Genomic DNA, 12,652 nt, shown 5'->3' on the forward strand with positions numbered 1-12,652 from the left:
ACACACTGTCCAATAATACCCAACACACTGTCCAATAATACCCCACATACTGTCCAATAATACCAACACACTGTCCAATAATACCCCACACACTGTCCCATAACACCCAACACACTGTCCAATAATACCCCACACACTGTCCAATAATAGCCCACACACTGTCCAATAATACCCAACACACTGTCCCATAATACCCCACACACTGTCCAATAATAGCCCACGCACTGTCCCATAATACTCACATACTGTCCAATAATACCCCACACTATCCAATAATACCAACACACTGTCCAATAATACTCCACACACTGTCCCACAATACCCCACACACTGTCCCACAATACCACACACATTGTCCAATAATACCCCACACACTGTCCCATAACACTCAACACACTGTCCAATAACACCCAACACACTGTCCAATAATACTCTCACATTCTTGTGCAATAATACCCCGCACACTGTCCAATAATAGCCCACACACTGTCCCATAATACCCCACACACTGTCCAATAATACCCCACACTATCCAATAATACTAACACACTGTCTAATAATACCCCACATACTGTCCAATAATACCAACACACTGTCCAATAATACCCCACACACTGTCCCACAATACCACACACACTGTCCAATAATACCCCACATACTGTCCAATAATACCAACACACTGTCCAATAATACCCCACACACTGTCCCACAATACCACACACACTGTCCAATAATACCCCACATACTGTCCAATAATACCAACACACTGTCCAATAATACCCCACATACTGTCCCACAATACCACACACACTGTCCAATAATACCCCACATACTGTCCAATAATACCAACACACTGTCCAATAATACCCCACACACTGTCCCACAATACCCCACACACTGTCCAATAATACCCCACATACTGTCCCACAATACCACACACACTGTCCAATAATACCCCACATACTGTCCAATAATACCAACACACTGTCCAATAATACCCCACACACTGTCCCACAATACCCCACATACTGTCCAACAATACCCCACATACTGTCCAATAATACCAACACACTGTCCAATAATACCCCACACACTGTCCCACAATACCCCACACACTGTCCCACAATACCCCACACACTGTCCAATAATACCCCACATACTGTCCCACAATACCACACACACTGTCCAATAATACCCCACATACTGTCCAATAATACCAACACACTGTCCAATAATACCCTACACACTGTCCCATCACACACTATACACACATTATACACACTATATACACTAAACCCACTATCCACAAACTACACACATTATACACACTAGATACAAACTACACACACTACACACATTATACACACTATATACACTAAACACACTATTCACAAACTACACACACTACACACATTATACACACTATATACACTAAACACACTATTCACAAACTACACACACTACACACATTATACACACTATATTCAAACTACACACATTATACACACTACACACATTATTCACACTATACATAGACTATACCTACACTACACACAATACACACACTATGCACACACTATACACATTATGTACACTACATACACACACTCTACATTGTGTATAGTGCATATACTATGCATACACTATACACAAACACTACACGCGTCATACACACACTACACACTACACATACTCTCATGTACATTACTGCACTGGTTTAAATGTACAGGTCTGATATATGATCAGAAATGTTCGCATCATAGCGGCCTTCACACCAAACCCAGACTCCTGTATACTTCACAACACTGTATCCTCCACCCTGTCTGCCTATCCTCACCCCTGTCTGCCTATCCTCCACCCTGTCTGCCTATCCTCACCCCTGTCTGCCTATCCTCCACCCTGTCTGCTTATCCTCAGCCCTGTCTGCCTATCCTCCACCCTGTCTGCCTATCCTTACCCCTGTCTGCCTATCCTCACCCCTGTCTGCCTGTCCTCCACCCTGTCTGCCTTTCCTCACCCCTGTCTGCCTATCCTCCACCCTGTCTGCCTATCCACCACCCTGTCTGCCTATCCTCACCTGTCTGCCTATCCTCCCCCTGTCTGCCTATCCTCACCTGTCTGCCTATCCTCACCCCTGTCTGCCTATCCTCCACCCTGTCTGCCTATCCTCACCTGTCTGCCTATCCTCACCTGTCTGCCTATCCTCACCCCTGTCTGCCTATCCTCACCCCTGTCTGTCTATCCTCACCCTGTCTGCCTATCCTCACCCTGTCTGCCTATCCTCACCCCTGTCTGCCTATCCTCACCCCTGTCTGCCTATCCTCATCCCTGTCTGCCTATCCTCCACCCTGTCTGCCTATCCTCCCCCTGTCTGCCTATCCTCCACCTTGTCTGCCTATCCTCACCCCTGTCTGCCTATCCTCACCCTGTCTGCCTATCCTCACCCTGTCTGCCTATCCTCACACCTGTCTGCCTATCCTCACCCCTGTCTGCCTATCCTCACCCCTGTCTGCCTATCCTCACCCTGTCTGCCTATCCTCCACCCTGTCTGCCTATCCTCACCCCTGTCTGCCTATCCTCCCCCTGTCTGCCTATCCTCCACCCTGTCTGCGTATCCTCCACCCTGTCTGCCTATCCTCACCCTGTCTGCCTATCCTCACCCCTGTCTGCCTATCCTCACCCTGTCTGCCTATCCTCACCCCTGTCTGCCTATCCTCACCCTGTCTGCCTATCCTCCACCCTGTCTGCGTATCCTCCACCCTGTCTGCCTATCCTCACCCTGTCTGCCTATCCTCACCCCTGTCTGCCTATCCTCACCCTGTCTGCGTATCCTCCACCCTGTCTGCCTATCCTCACCCTGTCTGCCTATCCTCACCCCTGTCTGCCTATCCTCACCCTGTCTGCCTATCCTCCACCCTGTCTGCGTATCCTCCACCCTGTCTGCCTATCCTCACCTGTCTGCCTATCCTCACCCTGTCTGCCTATCCTCACCTGTCTGCCTATCCTCCACCCAGTCTGCCTATCCTCACCCTGTCTGCCTATCCTCACCTGTCTGCCTATCCTCACCCCTGTCTGCCTATCCTCACCCCTGTCTGCCTATCCTCACCTGTCTGCCTATCCTCACCCCTGTCTGCCTATCCTCACCCCTTGTCTGCCTATCCTCCACCCTGTCTGCCTATCCTCCACCCTGTCTGCCTATCCTCACCCCTGTCTGCCTATCCTCACCCCTTGTCTGCCTATCCTCACCCCTGTCTGCCTATCCTCACCCCTGTCTGCCTATCCTCACCCCTTGTCTGCCTATCCTCACCTGTCTGCCTATCCTCCACCCTGTCTGCCTATCCTCCACCCTGTCTGCCTGTCCTCCACCCTGTCTGCCTATCCTCACCCTGTCTGCCTATCCTCCACCCTGTCCACTAATACCCCAATAAACACACTAACCTACCCTTCATTACACTGTGAAACTGATCCGGCCAAATCCGCACTGAGTCAATACACGAACAGTTCAGGACCGGATCAGAACCGGATCAGAACCGAATCAGAACCGGATCAGGACCAGATCAGAACCGGATCAGGACCGAATCGGTTCATTCATTCAGAGCTCAGCAGTGTTTTGGAGCAGCTGCACAAAGGCAGAGGGCTGCGCGCAGTGCAGTGTGGGACAGTGGAGGACTGCGACCGGTAACAGAAATGGTGAGTGGGGATTACAAATAACGAGCTGCGATTCATTTCAACTCTTATATTCGTCTAATTTACGCGTTTACCGTCTAATTAACGTCTCAGTACAAGGCTAAACTCCATTAAACCGGTGGAATCTGTGAAATAGCGAGAAGCGCCGGAACGACACGTCTTTGTTTCGCAATATTTTTAGCTAGCATGCTAACGGGGTTAGCTTCCAGTAAATGATGCGGTGCTTCCGTTCAGCTCTGATTTCTGAGGGCTTTTCGTGTCGAGTCACGCCATAACTCTTAAAGTCCGGCTCTATTAGACAGCGAACACCTTTAATTTAGGCGTCTGCCTCATTTCTCAGATAGGAGTGGTCACGTATCTGGCCGAGAGAAAGCCAGCCCGGGCCAAGCAGTGTCCGTCAGCCCGAACCAGGACCCAGCAGTCCTCACCCAGCTGGCCTCAGGGTCTCACTTCAGCTCCAGTAGCTGGTTTCAACAGCATAGCTGGCTGATTTCTGCCCATTTCCGGTCGAAAACGGTCAGCTTATACAGCTATGTTGGAGGTAGTGGTTCCTGGTGGGCTGTGAATTGTGTAGGCCAATGGTTTCACTCCTGCTCTCGAAGTTGTTCCTTCTTCCTCAGCAGGGTTTAGTGTCTTCACAGCTCCAGCACACCTGGCCAAATCCATCAGCTCACTCCCGGACCCCTTAAATGTGGGTTAGACTGGATGTGTGAGCTGGGGAACACTCCGCCATGGGGGCTCCAGGGACCGGGTTGAGGAACACCTGTCTTGAAGTGACACCTGGGTTCTCAGACTTTGCTTACATTTACGTTTAAGGCCTTTAGCAGACGCTCTTCTCCAGAGCGACTCACAAAAGAGCTTCACTATTGACCCAAGAAGAACCTGAGCTTGTTAGAGTAGACTAGTAGTTCAAAGATCCTCTGATCTTAGACTCTACTGAACACAAGACAATATGGAGACCATAGTACTCTACTCTTCACCCAAGTCCTCTCAGAAGAGGAGGGTCTTCAGTCTGGGTTTGAAGACAGCGAGCGTTGGACACCCAGGAGAAGCTCGTTCCAACACTTCGATGCAGGACAGAAAAAAGCCTGGACGCTCGTCTTCCGTGGATCTTGAGGGATGGCGGGTCGAGTCGTGCCGTGCCGAGTCGTGCCGAGTCGTGCCTGAAGCTCAAGGGCTCTATGCAGCTGAGAACCAGCAGGCTGAAACTTTTTTGGCTCAATTGATTGAGCCTTTTATCTTAGCTATATTTCGCTCGGTCAGGGCCTGGAAGCGTCCGTCAGTCCACATCAGTCAGAGCTGGAAGGCGCCTTCGCTCAGCTTGCCTTTGGGTCGGGCGTCTCGGAGCTCAGGCTGGTTAGGTCTTGGTTCCTGCGGCATATGTGCTGCAGCTTGTGGAGGACAGTGCTTCCCCTCCTGATCCTGGAGTTCCACCTTCTTCCTCCTCAGTATGTTTACTTTGCTCCAACACACCTGGCTAAACTCATCAGCCCATCATTCCCAATGCCTAAAACTCTCATGTTTGAGCTGGAAAGCACTAAACCATGACGCCTCCAAGGAAAGGGTTGAGGAGCACTGGTCGGGCATGTGGCGTTCTCACACTTTTTGGAGCCAGAGACTCATTTAGATGTATTTTTTTAAAATTTGGTGTGAGTTTGAGATCGTAACGCTGCACAGCACTGCTTATTATAAGTACTATTAGGAGTGCTAGTATTAATACTATTACTTTTCTGGATATCCGCCTCCTTCATGGATGTGTTTGGCGAGGTTACGTCTTAGTGTACGATCACTGTTCTTATCAGAACCAAATTTGAAGTAGTCAGACTTCAGATTTATTAGATTTGACCTAGTCTACAGAAAGGTGAGTGCAGTGATGTTGAGGACGAAACTGGGGAAACCCTGTCTACCTGTCTCAAATCCTTGGAGCCCATATTAGGATACTTACAGATCCTAAAGAGGCCCTTTAGTATTGATAGAATATTGTTTCTCACACCATGTTTTTTTTTTTTTTTTTTTTTCTTCTCAGCTCACATTTATATTGGTTTACAAAAAAGTTGACGGCCCCCGGGCTCACCTGAGCCCACTTTGAAAACGATGGGTCTAGCACAAAAGGGTGTAGAGATATCAATCCAGAATCTGAGGGATCTGTATCTGTAGAATCAACACATTTAATGCAAAAAATATATAAAAAATGATATTAACTGTAGCAGCATGTATTTACATCACCAGGTTACCACTAGTACCGCTTACTGTACAGCGTGTGTGTGTGTGTGTGTGTGTGTGTGTGTGTGTGTGTGTGTGTGTATGTGTATGTGTGTGTTCACTGCTAATGGTGAATGTGGTTGGGTTGTCTTGTCTAGTTAGAATCTACTAGCTTGATATTAGCTGTCAGATTTGATAATAAGTCAAAAGGCTAAAAGTAAGGAAAGGCTTGTAGGATAGAGCTGCTGCAGGTAGCCCTGTTACCATAACTAATTTATTTTCAGATGATAAATTGTCCCAGAAATCAACAATATTGTAATTTTAAGATCATTTTATATAGTAACTCACTCTTCCAAACCTTATGGCTGGAGTTTTGCAGGTTTGAGAAATACAGCTTTTAGCTTTAAGGTAAATTAACGTCATTAACATACATTTGTGCGTCGCGGATTGGCAAAACAGAAAAAAGGGAGACAACTTTTGATCTCTAATGAAACATTTCACTTTCTGTGTGTAACCATGATCGATGTATTACCATTGTTGTATAAAGACAGACCGGTCATCTTTTGTGCTGTTAGTGGCCGTGTTGTGATACCAGGGCTGGGCAATATGCCGATATTTTATGGTATCATGATAAATGTTTGTTATTGTGATAGCAGTATGCTTCTCTAATCATATGGAGGAGACTGTTAGTGCTTAATAAACACTGATCAGCTGCAGGGTTCATTATGAACAGTGTAATTGGGCTGGTTTAATAGAGATTAGAGCAGCAGATGTTGAGTAAAAATCACTGTATTCAGTACAGGAGAGGATCTGTACCTGAGTAATCGTTCTTTATGAATATGTCGCTGTTGATGTGTTTAGTCTGTGATTACATGTATCGTGATCAATGTCGTAATCTAGTATTTTTACCATATCACCCAGCCCTATCTGATACTGTGAAATACAACACAGCATTGTGTTGCAGCCGAGTGCAAGGTCAAGCCTGGCGCGTATGATGGCCACGATAGATGCCGCTGTCTGCTTACAGACTCGTCCTCGCCTCCGAGTGAGAGCAGGCTAAAATACACGCAAGTAAACACAACAGGCAATATAGTAGTCAGCACAAATGATCCAGGGCATGTCGGGGTATATTGTACGATTGGCCGCGTAATTAGCGTGACCGGCCTAACTGCAGGTTTGTGAACGGAAGGTGGTCGTTGTTTGTAGGTCTGAGTGGATAACCTGTGAAGATCGGCATATGAGACGCCAGCAGTCGGCTTTCATCATCTCCTCTCCTCCTCTCTCCTTTCCCTCAGGATGTGTTTTTGATGATCAGACGTCACAAGACGACCATCTTCACAGATGCTAAGGAGTCTACCACAGTCTATGAGCTCAAGCGTATTGTGGAAGGCATCCTGAAGCGGCCGCCAGAGGAGCAGAGACTTTACAAGGTCAGCAGAGGGAATGAATACTTCTTCTGAAAGTGTAACTCCATCCTCCGTGTTCTGGGTGGTTCAGGCATAGACGCACCCGCTTGTTGGGGATAGACGATGTGGTATACGAGCATTACTATTGTTAGCCCATTACCTGATCTCGTAAACATGGCAGACTGGACTAAGAATGATGATGGATCTCGTTGTCTTTTGCAAGTTCAGCTATAGTGTGAGAAGAGACTGTGACTGTAGGAGGAGACTGAGAGCTTGGGTCTGGTTGTCTTTGCTTTAAGTTAATATTATGCGCATATTAGGAAAATCATTTCATGTAGACTCAGGCTGGGCTCTGAATATCTGTCCTTTTTATATCAGTATAGAAATATACAAAAACATAGACAACAAAGGAAATATCGCAATAAGAACATAAAATATTGACGTATTAGTCATAATTTAGGTCCTTTGATTTCTCCGTTTTACAGAGAGCCATTGGGTGTGTGTGGAAAAGGTGCATGGTGATCTTCTAATATGGTATTATGACCGTGTATTGGGTGTGAGGGGGGGCGTTTGGTCTTCTGGGAGAGTGTGTTGGGTATTATGACCTTGAGAGAATATGTTCAGTATTGTGTGACTATATATAATACAGGATACAGTGTGTTTGGTATAGTGGGGAGGTGTGTATGTTTATAGGGCTGCTAGATGAATTTGGTGAGTTAATGAATTGTTTTATTAGTTTGCTAATTTATTAATTATCTTGTTCTCTTTAGGATGACATGTTGCTAGAAGACAGCAAGACCCTTGGAGACTGTGGATTCACAAATCAGACAGCGAGACCCCAGGCTCCAGCCACAGTAGGACTGGCCTTTCGCATCGGTGGTGAGACAAACTTCTTCTAGCCTCATACTGACTTTAGAGTGTTGGATATTAGAGATGCATGATATGTCTATACCCCAGGACGCACGTACGGTTTTTCTCAATCACCAGCAGCGTTGCTGCTTTTTTTGACCTTAGCAGCCCAGTCGGGGACGCTAACACCTCACAAAATCTGATGTCAAATTCATCAGACAAGACAACACAACCAAACCGAATATTCTGTTAGTGTCGGACATTTATGGAATTTGGCCTCTGCCTTTATCCCATCTGTTTAGTGAACACACACTAGAACATACACACTAGTGAGCACACATGCCCGGAGCGGTGGGCAGCCATCGGCACAGCGTCTAGAGAGAAGAGGTGTAATTTAAAGCAGTTTATTAAGCCTGGTTATCAAACTCACAACCCTGTCATCGGTACTGCTGAGCCGCCACTGCCCTGTATAAACAGCGTAATGTCCAAAACGGACCTAAATACAGCGCCAAGATGAAGCACATTTTCTCACTGTGGGTGTTGTAAACAATGGGTCTGCATAATTCGATATCTCACACAGACTCAAGCAATGATTTATACCAGGGAGTTAGTTATTTATTTATTTATTAATTAAAAAATAAATCCTATCAATGCTGCTGTGACTGAATTGCACAATCCTGATCCGGCAGAGATATCCAAAATTATCTAAATTTGATGATTTCAGGGTGATCAGTGTAATGAAAAGTTTAATCTTGACATTTTAGCATCAGAATATTAATTATGTAAATAAATGTGAAAGTTCAGGTTATTGGTTATTAGTTTAGATGTTAATTATTTTTAATCAGTACCGCAGTGCTTTATTGTTTATCCCTACTTAATGAGAAGTCTGTCTATACGTCCAGCCTCTGTTTGACTCGACTGAACCTTACTTGTCTCCTCAGACGATGCTTTTGAGCCTTTGAGAGTGGAACCGTTCTCCAGTCCTCCCGAACTGCCCGATGTGATGAAGCCCCAGGACTCCGGCAGCACTGCCAACGAGCAGGCGGTGCAGTGAAGCAGCGGAGGGCGCACACCAGAGGGCAGGACGGGGAGATAAAGGGAGGGAATTGGGGGGGAAACATCAGGCATGTAGAGAATTAGTTTGAACGTGGCAGTGTGTTGAAATGCGAGGGGGATTTGGGGGTGGGATGCATGAGGTAGAGTGATCCTGTGTGATGCTGTGACTTTTGCTGAAATTTTGAATTATTCTCCTTTGCAGCCCTTCTCTAGCCACTGGCTCTCTGACTGACTGTGTTAATCTCCAACCCTTCATGCGCCCAGTCTCTGTTCCAAGCGCGGAGGTTGTAACCCACCACCCCTGTGTACGCTCGGGCACGTTTTTGATTTGCTCATGTGTCTCCATGCATTTCTGGATAAATTGCTCATTGGTCAGACGGCTGAGGTCTAGAGGAGGGGTGGTAAAATTACAGACTATTTAAAAATCATACCTTTTATTTAATTCACATGTTTAAGTTTGGAAAAGTGAGCTTTATGTGCTATGTGTGTTTTTGGCCTTGTGTAAAGAAGCTGGGGGTTGGGGGTGGGGGTGGGGGGGGGTGTTTTGGGGGCTGGAGTGGCTGTGCATTTCTACAGTGCTCTCTTGAGTTGTATTAACAGTATGTTCTGTGTTCATGAATATCGACTTATTATTATTATTATTATTATTATTATTCATCATTTAGGGCCCTGAATTTCTCAATTTTACAAAGAGCCATTTGGGGGGATGTGAAAGGTGGACGTCGGAATTATCTTCTAATTTGGCGTAAATGCGCATAAACCGGCTCAGAAATCTGATCGGACGTTGCCGTCATGTCCCCTGAGGTCATATGAGAAAAGTCTATACTCATAGCTTCATCATAGAAACAGTTTGTATTTGTTTTTTTTCTTTTTTTTGCTTCTTGGTGTGTTTTTGCTTTTCTTTAAGCCACCATACTGGAAGGTTTCGTCTTCTGTCGTGTTTAATTTGAGACGCAAAGTAGTGTCTTTCTGTTTAATTCCCTTATTTTGTATTTAAACCAAAGGGGAAGTGTAAACGCATGGTTGACCCTTTTGTTTGTTTGTTTTTCTTTCCCCCTTTGCGTGCGAGTGTGTGTGTGTGTGTGTGCGCGTGTGTGTTTGTTTGCGTGAGAGAATGGCTTAAGTTACAGTAAGAACAAGGCGTAATTGCTTAAACCTCTGATTGTTTAGTTTTAACAAATGCTGACATGGTGTTCATCCTGAAAACAGAACTCCTGCTGTCTTGTTTTTGAGAACTCGCTCTTTCTCGATGGTGCGATTGGTTCCTCACAGCGCTCTTTTGGAAAATAAAAAAAGGAAGAAATCCTGATGAACAACGCAGTGCAGCAGTATCTGTAATCATGTTTAAATTAAAACCGACCCTTTTCACACTTGGTGTAAGCTTAAGTGTTTTTCCTTCTAATCACTGGCCACTTTATTAGAAACACCAACCTTGTGCCTTTAATAACTGGCCACTTTATTAGAAACACCTACCTTGTGCCTTTTAATAACTGGCCACTTTATTAGAAACACCTACCTTGTGCCTCCACCCACTGGCCACTTTATTAGAAACACCTACCTTGTGCCTCCACCCACTGGCCACTTTATTAGAAACACCTACCTTGTGCCTTTAATAACTGGCCACATTATTAGAAACACCTACCTTGTGTTTCCACTCACTGGCCACTTTATTAGAAACACCTACCTTGTGCCTCCACTCATTGGCCACTTTATTCGAAACACCTACCTTGTGCCTTTAATAACTGGCCACTTTATTAGAAACACCTACCTTGTGCCTTTAATAACTGGCCACTTTATTAGAAACACCTACCTTGTGCCTTCAATTACTGGCCACTTTATTAGAAACACCTACCTTGTGCCTTTAATAACTGGCCACTTTATTAGAAACACCTACCTTGTGCCTTCAATTACTGGCCACTTTATTAGAAACACCTACCATGTGTTTCCACCCACTGGCCACTTTATTAGAAACACCTACCTTGTGTTTCCACCCACTGGCCACTTTATTAGAAACCCCTACCTTGTGTTTCCACTCACTGGCCACTTTATTAGAAACCCCTACCTTGTGCCTTTAATAACTGGCCACTTTATTAGAAACACCTACCTTGTGCCTTCAATTACTGGCCACTTTATTAGAAACACCTACCATGTGTTTCCACCCACTGGCCACTTTATTAGAAACACCTACCTTGTGTTTCCACCCACTGGTCACTTTATTAGAAACCCCTACCTTGTGTTTCCACTCACTGGCCACTTTATTAGAAACCCCTACCTTGTGCCTCCACTCTCTGGCCACTTTATTAGAAACACCTACCTTGTGCCTTTAATAACTGGCCACTTTATTAGAAACACCTACCTTGTGCCTTCAATTACTGGCCACTTTATTAGAAACACCTACCATGTGTTTCCACCCACTGGCCACTTTATTAGAAACACCTACCTTGTGTTTCCACCCACTGGCCACTTTATTAGAAACCCCTACCTTGTGTTTCCACTCACTGGCCACTTTATTAGAAACCCCTACCTTGTGCCTTTAATAACTGGCCACTTTATTAGAAACACCTACCTTGTGCCTTCAATTACTGGCCACTTTATTAGAAACACCTACCATGTGTTTCCACCCACTGGCCACTTTATTAGAAACACCTACCTTGTGTTTCCACCCACTGGCCACTTTATTAGAAACCCCTACCTTGTGTTTCCACTCACTGGCCACTTTATTAGAAACCCCTACCTTGTGCCTCCACTCTCTGGCCACTTTATTAGAAACACCTACCTTGTGCCTCCACTCACTGGCCACTTTATTAGAAACACCTACCTTGTGCCTTTAATAACTGGCCACTTTATTAGAAACACCTACCTTGTGCCTTCAATTACTGGCCACTTTATTAGAAACACCTACCATGTGTTTCCACCCACTGGCCACTTTATTAGAAACACCTACCTTGTGTTTCCACCCACTGGCCACTTTATTAGAAACCCCTACCTTGTGTTTCCACTCACTGGCCACTTTATTAGAAACCCCTACCTTGTGCCTCCACTCTCTGGCCACTTTATTAGAAACACCTACCTTGTGCCTCCACTCACTGGCCACTTTATTAGAAACACCTACCTTGTGCCTCCACTCATTGGCCACTTTATTAGAAACACCTACCTTGTGCCTTTAATAACTGGCCACTTTATTAGAAACCCCTACCTTGTGTTTCCACTCACTGGCCACTTTATTAGAAACACCTACCTTGTGCCTTTAATAACTGGCCACTTTATTAGAAACACCTACCTTGTGCCTTTAATAACTGGCCACTTTATTAGAAACACCTACCTTGTGCCTTCAATTACTGGCCACTTTATTAGAAACACCTACCTTGTGCCTTTAATAACTGGCCACTTTATTAGAAACACCTACCTTGTGCCTTCAATTACTGGCCACTTTATTAGAAACACCTACCATG

The 12,652-nt window shown here is 45.4% G+C and overlaps 1 protein-coding gene across 1 annotated transcript; it reads left to right on the forward strand.

The window, feature by feature from the left end:
• Positions 1 to 3,542: 3,542 nt before the first annotated feature.
• On the forward strand, positions 3,543 to 9,717 carry elob (elongin B). Its single transcript, XM_072693502.1, has 4 exons — positions 3,543 to 3,690; positions 7,185 to 7,319; positions 8,066 to 8,174; positions 9,086 to 9,717. The coding sequence occupies exons 1-4, from the start codon at positions 3,688 to 3,690 to the stop codon at positions 9,196 to 9,198; spliced, it is 360 nt and encodes a 119-aa protein (XP_072549603.1). The 5' UTR covers positions 3,543 to 3,687; the 3' UTR covers positions 9,199 to 9,717.
• Positions 9,718 to 12,652: the final 2,935 nt, after the last annotated feature.

Source organism: Salminus brasiliensis, chromosome 12 (assembly GCF_030463535.1).
Source record: "Salminus brasiliensis chromosome 12, fSalBra1.hap2, whole genome shotgun sequence".
Classification (NCBI taxonomy): Eukaryota; Metazoa; Chordata; class Actinopteri; order Characiformes; family Bryconidae; genus Salminus; species Salminus brasiliensis.

Excerpts from the sequence above, each read along its gene's own strand:
- elob (XM_072693502.1), top strand. Across the intron at positions 7,320-8,065 it reads AGGAGCAGAGACTTTACAAG|GATGACATGTTGCTAGAAGA; the intron begins GTCAGCAGAGGG and ends TGTTCTCTTTAG. Across the intron at positions 8,175-9,085 it reads ACTGGCCTTTCGCATCGGTG|ACGATGCTTTTGAGCCTTTG; the intron begins GTGAGACAAACT and ends TTGTCTCCTCAG.